At 38.6% G+C, this 18,952-nt stretch overlaps 2 protein-coding genes across 2 annotated transcripts; both read right to left on the bottom strand.

Moving 5' to 3' along the window:
* Nucleotides 1–10,217: 10,217 nt before the first annotated feature.
* LOC119989063 (cysteine-rich receptor-like protein kinase 10) lies at nt 10,218–13,819 on the bottom strand. Its single transcript, XM_038834364.1, has 7 exons — nt 12,583–13,819; nt 12,359–12,499; nt 11,819–11,940; nt 11,536–11,746; nt 11,215–11,452; nt 10,988–11,138; nt 10,218–10,732 (listed from the first exon to the last, which is right to left on the bottom strand). The coding sequence occupies exons 1-7, from the start codon at nt 13,343–13,345 to the stop codon at nt 10,403–10,405; spliced, it is 1,956 nt and encodes a 651-aa protein (XP_038690292.1). The 5' UTR covers nt 13,346–13,819; the 3' UTR covers nt 10,218–10,402.
* Nucleotides 13,820–14,153: 334 nt separating this feature from the next.
* On the bottom strand, nt 14,154–17,687 carry LOC119987803 (cysteine-rich receptor-like protein kinase 10). The gene is made up of 10 exons (XM_038832716.1): nt 17,673–17,687; nt 17,381–17,443; nt 16,609–17,109; nt 16,356–16,557; nt 15,937–16,080; nt 15,720–15,841; nt 15,403–15,613; nt 15,030–15,267; nt 14,574–14,724; nt 14,154–14,489 (listed from the first exon to the last, which is right to left on the bottom strand). The coding sequence occupies exons 1-10, from the start codon at nt 17,685–17,687 to the stop codon at nt 14,154–14,156; spliced, it is 1,983 nt and encodes a 660-aa protein (XP_038688644.1).
* Nucleotides 17,688–18,952: the final 1,265 nt, after the last annotated feature.

The raw sequence follows: 18,952 nt of genomic DNA, 5'->3' as shown, positions 1-18,952 counted from the left end.
TCTATCATCTTTAATAATTTATTTTATGCCTTGTATTGAATCATTGTAGGAACTTCCAAAATTCTTAAATTCCTTGTTCCTACAATTGTTTGATTGTTGTCCATGAATAATTGTTGGCCTCTATTATTCTTTGTCTTCCTCCAAGGACTTGTTGTTGTGGCCGAAGCCATTGTTGTGGGTTTAGACCATCTTGCATCCATCATGTTTTACTATGAATTTTCGTAACAAAGATATTGCATAAATACTTTTATCTGCATCAAATTCTTTTAATGCATTAAAGAGGAAAATTGTAAATTTATTCAAAACCAATAATTTGCATATTTTACACCCTTGTGGAGTTCAATGGATGAGGGGTCGGGAGTGATGCCGGGGCTTCGGGCTGAACATTGTGAGACTCCTAGGAGGATCCCGAGTTTATTGGACCGCAAGATGAGATTTTGGAAAATTGTATTGTAAACTGTTTTGGGTACAACCCAATTGTACTGTTGTTGTTGTTAAAGTAAGTTCTTGTAATGATACAAAAATTATATCATTTGTAAATGTTTGACTGTATTGTAATATGACATATATTGACCCAAGTTTTGTGGACAATTGTTGGTTGTGTTGTTCTTATATCACATTGTTCGGTGTGGGGTGTACAACCCACTAATGGTTTAGGTGTCCGGATATCCTTGTTGTTTGGGAGTACACTTTCCTTAAATGGATCCTCCCTTGTGTGTGATTGTGACCTTACGTGTACTTGTATACACTTGGTCAACGAGTGCTTCGGCATTCGGTGTGCCTTAATTGTTCCACTTGTTATTTTAAATATATACAATATTTTAAATGTATATATATGTTGTAAATTGCATTCATTGATGCATATTGGATATTGTACCTTGTAACCGTTTATCCATATTCTTGATGTTATGTACCATATTTATTTCTATGGCACTTTGAGCGCTTTGAATCTTTATAGGGGCCCGAATCTAATACGGTTCCTTCTGGTATTGTATTTCTATACCTTGTTGTTTATCATTCTATTTTTATTTCCCTACTAGGCCTTTCGCTCATGCCTTCTTTTCTTTCTTTTCCTTTCCCCCTCTCAGGTCAGGAAAATGTTTACGATCGGCTGCCGGAGGCGTGACAGTGTAGTGTAGCCCGTGTTTACTAGATGTCTGTTTCCTTACCTTTATTTAGGATTGTTAGATGTTTTAAATTGTTGAACTTTATGTATGACTACTCAGTCACCTTTGACTTCAGCTGTTATTTGTTTCCGCTACGATATTGACCACTGAGGGCTAGCATTCTGATTAAGTGGGTTGTTTTGTTGCTTCTGCTTGATGTGGACCATTAAGGTTTTAATTACTATGATAGTATTGAATTATGTTTCTGGAGGCTTAGTGCCATTGGAGTCCTCTTTAGGACAATTGTCGATTTCTGTGTAGGTTGTCGCTCATTGTGCTACAATGTTGCATCATGTCTGTTTAATTTTGTATGTGTGTTTTTCATCTCACGACCCCACCTGAAATGGGGAGTGACAATTTTGGTTCCACCGCGATATGGACGACCGAGGTCTAGAATTATGATTTTGTTGGATGTTTTGCTACTTTCTTTGCGATTGACCATTGAGGTCTTTAATTATTTGATAGTATGAAACCATAGTTTTCTTGAGGCTTAGTGTTGTTTGAGTCCTCTTTAGGACAATTGTTTATTTGTGTGCAGATTGACGCTCATTGTACTACAATGTTGCGCCACGTTCGTCAAATTTTGTATGTGTGTTTTCTATCTTACGACCCCACCCGAAAAGGGGTGTGACAGTCAGACTATTGAATTTAAATTATTTGAAGCGGCTAATCATCCATCAAGTTTAACTGTTTAAGTTTAAGGGAGTGTTTTAGAGTCGAAGTTTTTGAGGTTGTGAAAATTGACAAGAAGAAGACAAAGCTTTGCCAAGACTTATCCATGGCATCAAAAGAGTTCTCTCCCGGCCAAAAAGTCATTTTGAACAACTCGAGGCTCAAACTGTTTCCATGCAAGGTGCATTCAAGATGGCATGATCCTTTTCAAGACGGCAAAGTTTGGAGGATGAATGAATTGAAACAATCCGAGGATGATGTGGAAGAATGTTTCCAAGTTCATGGAGAAAGTCAGTCAGAGATACGTCTTGCCTAGACGTTAAATAAAGCGTTTGTTGGGAGGCAACCCAACCGGGTAATATTTTTTTTATATATATTTTTATTTTCTTTTCTTTTGTTCTAATATGTTTTCACCAGTGAAAAATATGGATGGAACAAATGCTGAAAAAACTGTGTAAAAGCATTGGATTGAAAATTTTTATGGGAGCAGCTTGGGATGAACCAGAACAAGTGCCATGTATGAGCAGAAAGCTACAGATGTCTAGTTTCTGTAGAATTTTACGGTTTGTCAATCCAAGATCAGGCGATGAAGATATTGAAAATTTTTCGATGATTGTGCAGTGCTGAAAGTCCACGCGGGATTTGGTTCCCAAGTCTCTTCGATGTCAGGTTGTGTCGCTCTAACTCAGCAATTTTTCTTGATAATATTTTTCACGTAAGTCTATGCAGTGAGGATATTGCATTATTTAAGTGTGGGGTGAAAACAATTTTGTTTGATTACAAAATAATTTAAAAAAATGCAATGCCTTGTGATTTTCATGAAGCAAATTTGACGAATATGATGTTGTGATTAATTGAAGCACTAATGAATCTTCTTAAGGACTCATGCCCAATTGAGTGTTTATATCTACTACTTTGTTTATCTTGGGTGATCCAATAATTTGATCACTTGTATTGTGGGGTATGAGGTGACACTTAAAGTTGGACACTTGAAATATGTCGGAACATTAGTTCGCAAGATTGCAAGAGGCAATCTTTTTAGTTGAAATGAAAGGCATGCGTAAAGATGACAGGAAGGCCTGCGCATATCAACTACAAGATATGGCCATGGAAAAGTCTTCAGTATGCATTAAATACTTAGCATGCTTCTCGGTTGGTTAGGCCTATAAATAGGCATGGTTTGCTGCATGTAAAAGATAGGGAAATTACTAAGGTCCACTCTTATGAAAAGAGTGGATCATCCACCTCCTCTAAATAACTCTTTAAAGGTTATTACAGTCTTTACTCAGGTGAGCATCTCGAGGATATTTTTTAGATCCAATGATGTTTGATGAAGGTGGACAAAAGGGTGGATGAAATAGGGTGGACCTAAGAAGGTCCCAAAAGATAGCCAAGTTTTTAGAGAGCTTGTAAACAGGGTGAGTGTATGAGAACTTGTAAACAGAGTGTGTGAGAGAATACTCTGTATTTGTGAGACCCCGAGTGTGTTCTGGGTTTTGGGTTTGTACTTTTTCTTGTAATCTCTTTGGTGATAGTGATTAATCTCTACCACCCGTGAAAGTAGGAAATTGCCGAACCACGTAAATATTATGTCTCTTTGTGTTTATATTTAGCTTGGAGTTCCTGGGCATTACACCAATCTCATCCTGTCTGAATGGAAAAGCTGGAACCTTTTTTCAAACAAAATATTGAAAGAAGCTAATTTGTCTTTCTTAGATTCACCTCGATCTGTTTTACCCCGGCTTGTTTGCTTCCTACATTCTAAAAGTTCTGATCCTATTCTATTGAGGCAAAGTGAGGTCTGGAAGTGTGCGACTACAGATGTTTGATAGATTGTCTGTGAGGTCGAGTGTGGACCGTGGTGGTTGTATGGATGGGTGTGCAGACTAACTGTTTGATAAAAGGCGTTTTAGAACTATTTGCCCAGGAATACTCGAATAGACCTATGAATAGCCTAAGAGGCTTTTACCTTTAGAATTGATTACTGGAGGTGAACGCTCTCGATCTGTGGAGCTTATCCAATAAAATGGGTACATTTCGAATCTAAGAAAACAACTCCCAAGAAATACTGTTGCACCCTGTCCGCCAGAACAGCACTGTGGAAGAGAACTAGTCGCGCTTTGAAGACATCGAAAGCAACCAGCCTCGGATAAATCCGGCGTGCGCTGCACCAGAGTGTAGAGCGTCTGATTACTAGTAAACTCTTTCTCTTCCATAGCAAACTTTTTACCCGAATAATCACTCGCAGCTCTACTCGCTAACTCATTAAGTGTTGCAGCCAACAACTGATTGAAGCGGCCTGGCTTTGTAACATTCATTCGATCAGGTATACCGTTCCCAGGTACTACGTACTCTCTAGAAAAGAAGGAACGATTCAAGTAACGCAGCAAGCACACATCGTACCAAATGTAGGCCTCTTACGCCACATCAGGAGGGGCTTGACCAGTAGTTGTGTTGTAGAATCCATAGATGTTAGTGGCGTTAGAGACTAGAGAAGCGAGGAGAGAATTGAGATTGGTTTCGTAAGTACTATTGGATTGGTAAGGAGGATTGGGTGTGAAATTTGGTGACCTTCCGCAGTAGTGGTGATAGAAAGTGGGTGCTGCTTCGCTGGTGAGGCTAAGAAGGAAGCCAAGCAGAAAGAGAACCACAAAGTTCATAGACACACCTCATTGAATCTCTCATGTTCTTTGTTTCATAGAAATGGTTTTCTGCACCATACTAGCTGATAAAGCAACTTCGGTTTTTCAATTTTGGAGGTAAAAGAGAATAACATAAAGTCAACTCATAAAGGCATTGATTGGGACAGGTTACAACTGAAGATTGGGTTGCATGCGAGGGAGAAAATATTTAGGGTTTATTAAGTGGTCACTGCACACCACGTCATCATGCTGATGTGGTGTGCATGTTCCACTTAATATTTGACATGTGGTGACTTTAATCCAGTCAGAGAAATTGCTTACAGTCTTACAGATAAATTATATTAGTGTTGTCTCACGCGCTTAAAACACCACGCGCCGTCTTCACTTTTCTGTTCGTCTCACTTAAACACCACTAACAAACCTTCTCTCACATAAAGCTCAACGCCATGAAAGCTTCATTTGTCTCTTTTTTCTCACACTGCTCCGTACGCTCTTCCATTAAAACTTCTCGATTCCCACAATGAGACTACCAGAGTAAGATCCCCTTTGATTCTTCAGTCCTGCTCCCCTATTGATTCAAACACTCAAAATTGTAAAACCCCTTTCATGATTATCCCGACCATGAGACTACCAGAGTCAGATCCCCTTTGATTCTTCAACCCTGTTCCCCTATTGATTCAAATAACCAAAACTGTGAAACCCCTTTCATGATTATCCAGACCATGAGATTATTCAACACTGTTCCCCTATTGATTCAAATACCCAAGACTGCAAAACCCCTTCAATAATCATGAAAATTGAAGAATGAAATGCAAACGAAAAAAGGTGCAAGTTTCATACGGAGAGGTCGGAGACTAAGCTATTGCAATATTGGTTGTTTGCGGAGGATTGTGCTCTCCGTCGAGTTCTTAGTGACGATTCCGTCAAGTGCAAATACATTTTTGCAGGATTATTTTATTTTCTTTAAACATTATTTCATTAATATGATTTGATTTATCTTAAAATATGTACTTCAGATACATTATGTTGACTAAGATTAAAGTTGCCATGTGTCAAATATCCAATGGAACATGCACACCATATCAGGGTGATGGCGTGGCGTGCAGTGACCACTGAATATTTTCTCGCATGGGAGTACCTAGTCAAAGCACTTTGGTTAGTTTAGGTTATCTTTCTCCTCACTCAAGACAAGTTGAATATAACAATTGAAAAGTCAAATATTAGGACGAAAAAAAAAAAGAAACGGACAACAATATTATATAATTTTACACTTTAAACATTTAGAGTCTAAACTCAAGCCATCCGACCCATACACACATAAATTTTTCACATGAAAACAAAGTAAGTTTGACCAAAATTTGGTCACAAGAATATTGAGAAAAAAAACCCCTGTAATTTGCATTTGGTCAAGGATTTGGCTACAGCATCATCTTCAATACTCATGTTTACTCAATATCAGCTCATTGTGCAGGTCCCTGACGAGGGACGGATCTAGGAAATGTTATGAGAGGGGACTTGGTATATAGGAGAGAGCGAAAAGGTTTATGAGGGTTCGGGGGTAGCGCATTTGAAATTTTTTTAGAGCTATTTACAAATATCCAATAAAAAATAGTCCAAATATATCCATATATTAATATGATGATAAAGTCTTACAATTTAATTTTCAACTCTAAGAGCCTAACTCTTAGTACTCTCTCTCTTCAGCTACATACTCATACTCATACCCTTTTGTCTAGTCTAAAGCTAGCTCAGAGAAGGTCTGAATAAGCCGTTCGAAAGCTTAGAAGTCGACTAGTAATATTATAGTAACCATTCAAAATTAAAGATACAAAGAGATAAGGAGAGACCTCTAACCTCCGGCTTTGAAGAAGGCCAATAGAACGATGTATTTTTTGAGAATCGATTGATGAATTTGAAGAAAATCAGATGGAGACAACAAGACAAGTTCTCTTGACTTAGTTTGATATCTCGTATGACGTTTAGGGGAAAGAAATGGGCTTATTAGGACTTGTGGAGAGTTGAGTTTATTAGAGTTTGTGGAGAGTTGGCTTATTAGGGCTTATTTTGTATTAAAAGAAATGAACTTATAATGAAATTTGGGTATATTCACATCTAAAACAATGTGGCTACCAGGATTATTCGTAACTGCAGCCTCCACATACCACCTTAAAAGCTTGAAAGACTCAGCTGAGTCACCAAACAACGTGGCCTTAGCCTTATTTATTGCTCTCCATGCCTTTTTGTATGGTATTATCAAAGCATAAGATTTACAACCTCAGCTGGGGCTAAAGAGTGATTTACTATGATATTATCTTGAATAAGCTCGACTATGTTGTTGAAACTCAACCTTCTAGAATCACCAGTACATAAAACTAATTGACAACTATGCTCTTTAACAAATTTCTTCACAATGCAAGATCCATTCACCATGGAAATCGATGCATATACATACCAATTACAATTCTTCTTATACTTCTCAGAACACTCAACTGCCACCTTATCCTTATTATTTTTCACATAATTGAACTTGAAACCTATCATAACTGAATACCTACAAAGTGCATATCTAAATTGGTCTAAACCTCCATCAAATACCTGCCCAACATGACTAATTCCATTAGACCAACGAGAAGAAAGCAATACTCTGTTAGTAGATGAAGCATGTTGATTATACAACAACGTATCTTCATTATCTAAAACTGTAACACTGGATGATGTTACTATTTTATCAGTAACATGATGCTTTCCCCTATGAAGCACGACGTTTAAAACATCAGCAGAATTACAACTCAAAAAGGCATTCGTATTAGTTAATATTATCGTTTCTTCATTAGCATATGTCTCAACATCTGCATCTTTAGAAAGATTTGAAACAGTAACAGTAACATCGACAACATTCAAACCAAACGAACGAGGCAACAAAATCATCATGTCCAGCTCGTTATCCTTCCTCAAAAGGCACCTAGGATGTCCAGGAAGAGAATAACACACAATGACATTATTACTATCCAAACAACTCCAGTTCTCACATAAACTACTAATTAAACTGTTAAATTCGAAACCACTACGAATCTTCAACACTAAAGTATCTAAACCAAACTTACAAAGAAACATCACCTCTTCCTCCATTATCCACGATTCAAAACTAAATCAATCCAAAAAAAAAAGTCCATCGAAGATTTTCCTTACCGATATCAAATATCGATCTGACAATATGCATGAAGCCAGGTAAATCGAGTCGTGAGATTAGAGAAACAGATCAATTCGTCTCGAATCAATGCGATCAATCACAAAACCAAAATCACAGAGAAAATCTAAATAAAGCTTTCTCAAAAATAGAAAAGTCGCGTAAAACAGGAAATATATGAGAGAAAGGCAAACTCGGAATACGAAATAATGAAACAAATAAAACAAGTACTTATTAGGAAAAAAGGTACTTGTGTGGCAAACAAATTTTTTTTTCACCTAATTGTCTAACTTTCATTAAGTGGGCACCAATATGGCATTCTCCGTTTAATTTATTTCAAAAATTGAGGGTGGGCTCTGGGCCTACATTGACTCCGCCCCTGTTCCCTACTAATCTTTATAAAATGAAAATGAAATATTAATTAGGTATTGATCTAGAAATCGCAAGAGCTATGCTCCCTAGATAATGCTAACTGTTTGATCATGTTTGCTCATATAGGAAATATATAATCTTCCTAGTGCTGCAATACTGGCGTGGATTTGGGGGCTCTCAAATTTCTAAAAAATTTGAGAGTCTCAAATTCCAATCTAAAGGCTGTAGTTTTGCCACATAATCATATATAAAAAATAATTTTACACTTGTCTCTATATTTGTTTCTCTCTTCCATTCAAAAACCTCTCACAAGTTTGTAAATATAAATTCAAATCCTCACCATTGGATAAAACCTTATGTGGCAAAACTACAGCCTTTAGATTGGAATTTGAGACTCAAATTTTTTATGAATTTGAGAGCTACTGGCGTAGGAGGACCATCTTCAATCTAATCAAAATGCAATGTCAAGTTGGACGTATAAATGTCGTTCATCTTCAACAATCAAATATAGTTGTTGGGAATATTTGTTTTTCAAATATAATCGTTAAGAATTTTTACTTTTAAAATAAAGTCGTTGAGAATATTTATTTTTAGTTTATTATAAATTAATAAATACTTTAGTTTATTATTAATTATTTTTTACTAATATATTTTTACTTATAATTAATATTAAATATTTTAAAATTAATATATAACTCAAATATATTTTGTAAACATTTTAAATTTTATTTGGGTAATAATAAAATAAGAAGAAACTAATATTGTGGAGCTTCGAGCTAACCAACTGAGTGCAAATCTTGATTAGCTACACGACCTACTCGGGCCGTTGTATCCCAGAGTAGTCGAGCCAAGAGTATTCTGGTGCACCGGTTCTGAAGAAAAAAAGAACTCAACACACACTTCTCACAAACTCTCTTCTCTCTAAAAATAGTCACTCTCTAATATTCTCTAGGTAGAGAAAAAGGGTGTTATTTATGGGGTTTCGATCTAACCAACTGAGTGTATGTCTTGGTTAGCTACACGACCTACTCGGGCTGTTGTATCCTGGAGGAGTCAAGCCAAGAGTATTCTGATGCACTAATTCTTAAGTGGGCTCAAATCTCCTTGAAGAGAGTGAGATATCCGTGCCTCAATCCACTACGATTGAGTTACATTTTTGTATTTTCTTTATTTTTTTACTCTTGCACCAACAATATCCAAAAAAAAAAAAAAGGTTGTCCACTTCCAGTAGCTATTACCGTAGACAGAGGGCTAGGGCTGGTTGCTTCTCACCTCGGGGAGTCCAAAGCTGGTGATGACATGCAGAGGAAATATCGGAGGTGACTAAATTGGCTATTTGAAGTAGTGAAGGACTAACTTTGCAGGCTTTTTTCGAAGAAATCCTTGGTTGTTGCTGTAGATGTAGGGGTTGGGGTAGCTTTTTTCTGGCTTGTCGTTTCGTTTGAGACAAGTAGTGACACGAACCGTGGCTGGATGGCAAAGAGGCCATAGTTGACCGTGAGTTGAAGCGTGCGGGGAGAAGGGAGGAGATAAAGAAGAGAGAATGAGAGGAAAATAATGAAAAGAATTTTGTTTTTAATTAATGCTATGTTGACTATTAAGTCAGCTTTGCCACATAGACTGATACATTTGTTGGGATAAAATTTGCTGAGATACATCATTTTCGTATCAGAAATCTATCGTTTTATTATTATAGACAAAGGTTAATCTACTCTTAGAGACAACGGTTATATTGAATAACCTCAGTAAAATGAAACGTTGCGCTTTGTGTAGCTTCTAGAACGCTGACTACAAATATCAACTTTGACTAACATAATCATGGTTAGTCCTTAGCTGTAGTTTAGAATGGTACCAAAATCTGCGATACACAGTCGCGCGACATCTAGAGCAAGACAATAACCAAAACAGAACTTCACAAGGCCCGAATGAATGTCTCAACGTCAACGACGGCCCATAGAGGTCGTTGACGACTGAGACGATGAGGATTGTAGCTGGTTTGCAGATTGAGATTGTATCTGGTTTGTCACATGTTTCCTTATATAAGAAATCTGCAATCTTCATGTTTGTGTCACTCACTCAAATGCATTACTACAGAACTAAAGAAGCATGACATTCAAACAGTATTTCAACCTACCATGTTTGCAAGGAATTGTGCTTCAATTGATTAGTAAAGAAATAGGAAGAAAGTATTTTCATTAAGTTGCAAATGTAGATACAGTATGGATATATACAACTAAAGCAGTAACGGCTAGAAACAAAACAAGATTTGACAACAGCAGTTGTCACTGTAATACCAAGTACATGAACTGAACTGAAGCATGCTTAAAGAGATAAATAAACTGCAAAGCAAAAAAATTGTGACTCTATCGTGGATGCAGTTTAGTCAATGATATTTCATTAGTTGAGGATGGCATTGACTTGTTTGTCGATTGATAAGACGACTCTGTTGTCGCGTCTTTGAACTCTTTTCCGTTACCAGGAAAATATGCAGGTTTACGAGGCAATGGTATGGTGGTTGAAGAACTGCTAAGCATGAGAACTACTGATACCATCGTGGGTCTGTCAGCTGGATCCTCTTGAACACATGATAAGGCAATCCGAATACATCGCATGAATTCGGGTTTCGAATATGAATCTTCTAAAGTTGGATCCAGAATTTCTGACGTTGTTCCCTTTCTCCAGTGCTTCCAAGCCTGCCACATTAAGTACCCAATCTCTGTAAAAAGTTTCTTTCGTTGGTACATATTAATGTTCTTAACAAGAATGCTTCAAAATCTTTCTCGGAAAGAAATAAAAGATTTAGTTACGATTAGAAATAAACTTTTCTATGTTTATCCATGGCGCCCTTAAGTTTAAGCCTATGCCATCCTAACTCCTAAGGTGCTGCTACATTGAAGGATCGTATTAACGTCCATGAATGATATAAAAAATAATGGTTTCAAACTTACATAGCTCAATAGGTCATCACCACTGTCAGATTGAAAGAACTGACTGTTTTTCTTGCCACTGATGATTTCTAGAATCAGAACTCCAAAACTGAAGATATCTGACTTCACCGAGAATCGACCATGCATAGCATACTCTGGAGACATATAACCACTACATACCAGTACCATCAGTACAATAAGCTCATTGGATCAGACAGTAATGTTAAAAAAAAGGATTCAAAGCTTACAATGTCCCGGCAATTCTTCTTGTAGTTCCTTGAGTTTGTTCTGCACCAAAAATTCTTGCCATGCCAAAATCAGATATTTTCGCATCCAAATTTTCATCCAACAAAATATTGCTTGTTTTAAGATCACGATGTATGATTCGTAGCCGAGAATCCTCATGAAGATAAAGAATTCCTCTTGCTATACCTACTATGATTTTGTAACGTCTCGACCAATCCAAGCGCCCTTGCCTTTCAGGATCTGCAGATTATTCATCAATATTAGTGTAAAGAACATAAATGAGAATTTTATTCTTCTTTCTAGTCCTGGTCCTGGAGACATACCGAAGAGAAAGTTGTCGAGACTTTTGTTGGGCAAATATTCATATATGAGTATCTTCTCTTCTCCTCGCACGCAGAAACCCAATAGCCTCACTAGATTTCTGTGTTGAAGCTTGGCTACCAATACAACTTCATTCTTAAATTCTTCTGCACCTTGCCCCGAGCTTTTAGATAGCCTTTTCACTGCAATTTCTTGTCCATTTAATAGCCTTCCCTGTAATAAAGCATATTCAATAGTACTGATGCATTCTCTGCAGTAAATTGTGCTGAGACAGTAATTTCTCACCTTGTAGACCTCGCCAAATCCTCCCCTCCCTATCTTGTTATCATCAGAGAAGTAGTTAGTGGCAGCTTCAATTGTGTCGAAATCGAATTGCAGAGACTGTATATGTGTCATTTCATCCCCAACTGTAGGTCCAATGAGTAAAAGTGACTCAGAAATGATGTTCACCAAAAAACGAAAGTCATCAAACATGTAAGTATGACGCAGGCGGAAAGTAAGATTACGATCAAACCAACATGTTTAAATTAAGAAAACAACACTGGAATCCACCAGACAAAAGATAATGAGCCCTAGAGCTGGTTACAACCCTAATGGATTGAAAAACACAATGCACGAAATTACGAAAAATATTCCTAAAATGCACCCTAAACAATGGAATTTGCAAAAAATAGGGTGAGATTACTGGTGTAGCACTAGTCCTGACAACAACATCAAAACATTTTCCAATCCTACTAATCGGTTTCTTTGTAATTACTTTGCTACTAGTCCTACATCGAAGTAGCTTAAAACAAGGATTAAATGGACATATTCATTAGTCATTACCATTTTGTTCTTCTGCAATATTGTAGTTCTTCCTTGCTTTTCTTCTTCTTATGAAAACGATGCCCACGACGACCAACACCATGGAGACCAATATTGGAACAACAATGGCAATAATCACCTGTGAAGAGATCTTCCTTTTCCCTGACACAAGTATTGGCACCCACATATCATGAATTGAAAAAATATTAAAACTTTTCAAACCGATATTAAATAAAAATCTTCACCTTTAGAATTGGTTGATGGTGGCCGATCTGTGGCATTAACTTGGTAAAATGGGTACAATTCAAATCTAATGTAGCAGGTCGGAAGCAAAAACCTTCCACCTTGTTTTCCAGTACAACAAGATGGAAGAGAACCAATTGCAGTTTGCAGACATGTTTTGCAATTAGCCTCAGATAGATCCGGCGTGCACTGAACCAGGCTGTACAGTGTCTGCGAACTGGTAAATTCCTTTTCATCAGTCGCAAACTTTTTCCCAGAACTATCACTTGCAACTTCAGCAGCCAAGTCATTCATGACTGTTGCCAACAACTGATTAAAGAGATCTGGGTCCTCCACATCCTTGGAATCAGTTATATTAAACCCGGGCACAGTACTCACTCTAGAAAAGAAGGACCGGTTAGAGTAACGAAGCAAGCACTCGTCGAACCATATGTAGGATTCTTTCTGTGATGGGCAACGTTGAAGTATCTCTCTGGATGCAGTGGTGACACATTCGTGACAAGTACTTGCGTTAACATCTCCACGGCAGAGAAAGAGTCCAAATACCCTATCAGGAGGGGATTGACCGGCAGTTGTATTGTAGAATCCATTACTGATAGTTGCATTATTGGAAAGAGAAGCGAGTAGAGAGTCGAGGTTTGTCTGGTATGCGCTATTGGGTGTGAATAAAGTATTGTTTTCGCAATAGTGAACACTGTAAGTCGGTGCTGCTTCGGCTGCACGGCTATGAAGCAGAACAAACAGAGAGAGAAGCACGAGGGTCATGGGAGGACAGTCGGGATCTTTTGAGTTGGGAATGGTTTATAGGGAAAGTCTGTTTCTTTTAAGGTACCAAATGATGAAGATTGAAGATGGATAGCCTGTGGGTGAAACAGAGGACTCAAATTGGGTTCCGGGTCAGTAAAGCAACATAGAAGATGAGCCAAATTCCAATTGGGTTTCCACACCACGAGTTGATCGAATGACATTGACGGTGACAGAATTTGGCCGCATTCATATACAGCTAGTCGAAAGATAATTTGGACGCAATATGGCGGCCTCAGGTATTGACTTGACTGAATTTAATATCACTGCTGTTGTTTTCTCAGTTTCGGTTGCACGTCACACTAGAACTTAGATGATGCAAGATAAGAAGAACCTAAGATGAACATGTCCCTTCGTACAACTGAGCGAACCTAAATCTGGGGCAGCCAGAAGTCATGCCTTGACCTCAAGCATGATACACCTAATTCTAAAGATATGACCAATTAGACTATGTCAAGTGGTTGTAAGAAACACTACCTCTAAATCTTCAAATAAACCCCTCGTCTCTCTTCCCCTATCAGACAAAAAACAGGATCTTTATTTCGTGTATAAATAGTTACTTGTAGATAGTAAGAATAGTAGGAGTACAGTGAGGCCTGTATGTGATATCCTTACTAAAGGATTTCAAGACGAGCTCTGGTAGATAAGAAGTACATGGATCACCCACTAGTCCACTACAATTTCATATACATCTAGCTTATGACCTCACAGCCCACAAAAAAATCTTCAAGGAAACACAATATTCAGTATGGAGAACACAATATTCAGTTTATCTAGGATACACTTCTGTAATTGATGCTTCATTAACTGAGAAAGGTGGCAGGGACTCTGACTTGCTTGTGGATTGATTCGAATCCAGCCCTTTAAAGCTCGGCACTGTTCTAGTTTGGTGAAAAAATGCTGGTTCTTGAGGTAAAGGTAGAGAGACAGAGTAACTATTGAGCATGAGAACAATTGTTTCCATTGTGGGTCTGTCAACGGGATCTTCCTGCACGCATAATAACCCGATATGGATGCATCTCATCACTTCAGTTCTTGAATGTGAGTCCGTTAAAGTAGCATCCAACAATTCCAAAGGTGTCCCTTCTCTCCAATGCTTCCACACCTGCCATGGTAAATCAATTCAAAAATAAGAAAATTGGTTTCCTCTGCACAGAAGGCACAAACAAGAACTGAATATCATACTCACATAGCTCGCAAGGTCGTTAGCGCCATTTGACTGATAGAAAGAACTGTTCTTCTTCCCAGTTATAATCTCTAGAACTAAAACTCCGAAACTATACACATCGGACTTCACTGAAAATTGTCCATGCATGGCATACTCTGGGGACATGTATCCGCTGGAAAACGAAATTAATAGAGCAATTTCAGATATGATACCAAACGAAAGAAAAGATTAATTTATATCCAAAGCTATCTGGTGCCCACTGATAAAAATTACAACAAACATACATTGCCGCACCAGTAATAGTATCTGCCGCTTATATATAAGGAAGCCGAGACAACAAAATGTACATCACAGGGTATGGTGAAGCAAAAAAGTTCAAATTGAACATTTTCTACCGATCTTTACGAAGCATTCAGAATATGATTGATGTTAGCAATTGACAGAATCCAATATTAAGGATAAGAATTTCAAACTCACTAGGTCCCAACAATTCTACTTGTGTTTCCTTGAGTTTGATCAACCACGAAAATCCTTGCCATTCCGAAATCTGAAATTTTTGGATTCATATCTCCATCTAACAATATATTGCTTGCTTTGAGATCTCTATGAATAATTCTTAATCGGGAGTCCTCATGAAGATAAAGCATTCCTCGAGCAATTCCTCCAATGATCTTGTAGCGCCTTGACCAACCCAACTGACTTTGTTTTTCAGCGTCTGCAAATTCATCCATAACAACATCATTGTCATGTAGCAGAGAATAAGAATCAAATAGATACGATACATGATTCTACCAATTTATAATGATTTTGTAATGAAAAGGGGTTGGTAACGATCTTGTATGTATCATACCATACAGAAAATAGTCCAGGCTCTTGTTGGGGACAAATTCATAGACAAGTATCTTCTCTTCTCCTTCCAAGCAAAATCCCAACAGCTTCACTAAATTTCTGTGTTGAAGCTTGGCTACCAATACCACCTCATTCTTAAATTCTTCTACTCCTTGTCCGGAACTTCTTGATAGCCTTTTCACTGCAATATCTTGTCCATTCGGAAGTGTCCCCTGATAATTTTTCACCAATCATCAGAACAGGCTCTCTTTTATCAGTTCTAGAGTTACTTACAACATCAAGGTTGAAACAAAATTCAAGACATCTATTTTTTTTTACCTTATAAACCTCACCGAATCCTCCCCCGCCTAGCTTGCTATCATCAGAAAATTTTCTTGTGGCAGCTTCAATGCTCGCAAAATCAAATTGCAAGGACTCCACAGTTGTAATGTCATCGTCAACTGCATGATACAAATGGTGAATATTCTAAGACACATGAGAACAAAAGATATTTTTCTTTTATGGAATTCCACGGCGAGGTAAAATTGCTCCTTACCATTATTATCTTCTTGTGTGGTACTGTATTTCTTTTTTGCTCTCCTTCTTAACATACAGCAGCCTATTATAACGAAAAGCACTACAGCCACAACAATTGGAACAACAATGGCAACTATTGTTGCCGTTGAGATTCCACCCTTTCCTGCATAACGAAAGATTGGAATTAATGAGACACCTCTTTCAATTTCATGGCAGCCACACCCAGGCTCCTACAGTTTGAAGCAAATAATTTTTGCCTTCCTAATTCCAATTCCATGTTCCAAACTAATAGAAGAACAAACAAAGCATCCACTTTTTCAGCCTAGAGAGTCCTGATTGATTAGACATGGCACACCCACATAGATTTAGGCAAAAGAAGTTCAAACAGCCTTAGAAATTCTTCAGAGAGAAGCTTTAGAAAAAGTGGGTCAAAATTACCTTTACGACTAGCTGGAGGAGGAGGAAACAAAGGTGATGGTGGTGGTGCCGGAATCGCAGACTGATTATAGAACAGGTATGTCTCAAACCTAACATTGCAGCTAAGCCCGATAGTTTGCGATCCTATGTTTCCGACGTAAAGGTTTCCAATGGATGCCTGGAGACATCTCTGGCAGTTACTACTAGATAGGTCCTGTGTGCACTGCGCAAGGGTGTACAGAATATTAAACGACGAGAAATTCGTCTATCCGACCGCAAATTTTCTAGCACTACCTGCTGCCTGAGTCCCTAAACCATTCATCGTGGATCGCACTAGGTCACTAAAGCTGGTTTGGTTCGTGGCGTTCTGCGTGTTGTACAAAATCAGAGTAGGACCTTCGGTTCCACTATTGAAGAAAGTCCGGTTGGAGTAACGAAGAAGACATTCGTCATACCAGATTGCAGCCAATTTCTCTACAGGACACCTTTGAACTACGTCTTTGGTCGCGAAAGTGACACAGTCTTGGCAAACATCGGTGGAGACGTCGCCACGGCAGAGGAAGAGGCCGTAGACAGTGTCAGGGGTTTGGCCGGTGGTGGTGTTGTGGAAACCATCGTTGCTAGTGGAGTTGGAGGCGAGAGAGGAGAGGAGGAGATTGAGATTCGATTGGTAAATGCTGTTCGGGGTGAAAGTGGTGGTATTTGAACAGGCATGGTAGACGTAATTTGGATCAGCTGACCAAGCAAGAACAGAAACACAAATCCCATGGACATTCTTAAAAAAGACATTTGGACAGTCCAGTTCCTGAACTTCTCAGCTTCCGATCAGGACAAAGATCTTGCCTTTTTTGATGTTTTCTCAGACCCAGTTCACGGAGTTTTAAATTCAGCAACAGATAGATGGGATAGAGTTGGGGCATGAATTGAAAAGTCAAGCCACCAAACATATCCAAGTCAAATTTGTGGAAAATTAAGCGGAGAAGAGAAGAAACAACATTTATTAATGGATTGAGGGAGACGTGAGTGGAAACTCAGATCAACCGCACCAGGGTGTGCTCGACCCCATTTGTTCCTGATGACGCATTTTGGTGGAACCGTGGTTGATTATTCTGCGAATTAGTTAAAGACACATTATTGTAGCTCCAGACCAAATCTGCGCTTCTGGAACACCGGTGGGTGGAAGGGGAGTTTTTTTTTTTTTTTTTTTTTTAAAGGCTCACAAGCCACACACTAAGCCTTGCCCGAGGGGTATGAAGGCCACCACAGTGGATGGAAAACTACTCAAACCCCCTGGTGAGAATAGAACTCTGGACCTCAAAGGCAGATAACCTAACCAACCAGGCTATCTCCCATTCTCAGAAAGGGGAGTTAACGGAGGCAAATTGTGAGATGTTGAAACAGGTTTTCAAGTCTGTCAATTGTTTGAAGATACTGGACACCACCTAGTGGGCACAATCAACCCAATCATACTCTTGTGGTGGTCGTGTCCTTAAAAAAAGATACCATAACCGTCGCTAAATATTAGTTTTATTGTAAAATTCACCATTATATGAATATCCTTCAATTCTCAAATAAGGAAGAAACACAATATTCAGTATGGAGAACGCAATATTCATTTTATCTAGGATACAATTATGTAATTGATGCTTCATTAATTGAGAAGAAGGGGCTATTTGCACCCTTGACTTAAGTAATTACACCTTAAAATTCAAAAAAACCTACATCTAATAACATCCAACTTGACCCTATCATATTTTGTTTCCCTCCTTCCATTCCTTCCCCTTCTTCCCCTTCCCCTTCTCCTTCTTCCCTTCCTTCTCCTTAACCCTAACCGTGCAATTCATTCTTGGACCCCAAGGAATGGTTTCACTTCTAATCCCAACTGCCAAACGGAGCTTCCCACCAAACTTCTCCAACTGCATGTCGGTTTTTGTTAAAATGCTCAGGAGAGGAATTAGACCCAATACGCTCTCAAGGCGTGTGCTATGTTATATGTGTTGGAAGAAGGAAGGCAAGTGTAGATGCCCGAATCTACAATCGTTGAATAGTCAACGTAATTTATTTTGAGCCTTCTACAACGGAATCCTGAGGAACAAAGCAAGGTTGAAGGTAAAAGGCTTGAGCACCGGTGGGATACCCGCCAAAGAGCCTCCGACAATCAAGTCAGTTAATCAAAAAGAGGTTTATCAAAGCAAGTATGTAAGAATCGTAAAGTATGGATGCTGATATGAAAAATGATGGAATGAGGTAAGATGTAGGGTGTAAGAGAGCTGAAGGTGAGAGCTTCGACTGTATGGGTTTCAGAAATCGAACCTCCTCTTTTCGAAGAAAGAGGGAGGCTTTTTATAGTACGGTTGCTTGTCGACCAAGACTGGTACTGGAGGTACAAGAGGCAAGTCGCAGGTGGTTATGGGAAAGTGGTGTCGAGTGTCAGGGCACGTGGCTTATTTTGGTTGGTCAAGGACGAGATGGCATAGAGGTCAGGCGACTCAATGTCGGATAATGGCTGCAGGTCTTCTAACATGGCATGGTAGGCTATCCAGTTTGTCGGGGTTAGGTTCGACAATGATCTCAGACGACCGTTACCTTAGGGCTGCCAAGTCAGGATAGGGGATAGT

This window comes from Tripterygium wilfordii, chromosome 21 (genome assembly GCF_013401445.1).
Source record: "Tripterygium wilfordii isolate XIE 37 chromosome 21, ASM1340144v1, whole genome shotgun sequence".
Lineage (NCBI taxonomy): Eukaryota > Viridiplantae > Streptophyta > Magnoliopsida > Celastrales > Celastraceae > Tripterygium > Tripterygium wilfordii.
Note: the sequence above shows the minus strand (reverse complement) of the source record. Positions and strands in the feature narration are given on the sequence as shown.

Bases quoted from the DNA above. Each gene is read 5' to 3' on its own strand.
- LOC119989063 (XM_038834364.1), bottom strand. From the start codon at position 13,345: ATGACCCTCGTGCTTCTCTCTCTGTTTGTTCTGCTTCATAGCCGTGCA. The intron at 12,500-12,582 runs GTGAAGATTTTT...TACTTGTGTCAG, and splicing joins ACCATCAACCAATTCTAAAG to GGAAAAGGAAGATCTCTTCA. The intron at 11,747-11,818 runs GTGAGAAATTAC...GCTTTATTACAG, and splicing joins GATTTGGCGAGGTCTACAAG to GGAAGGCTATTAAATGGACA.
- LOC119987803 (XM_038832716.1), bottom strand. The intron at 15,268-15,402 runs GTATGATACATA...ATGAATTTGCAG, and splicing joins CCTGGACTATTTTCTGTATG to ACGCTGAAAAACAAAGTCAG. The intron at 14,490-14,573 runs GTGAGTATGATA...TTACCATGGCAG, and splicing joins CTAACGACCTTGCGAGCTAT to GTGTGGAAGCATTGGAGAGA.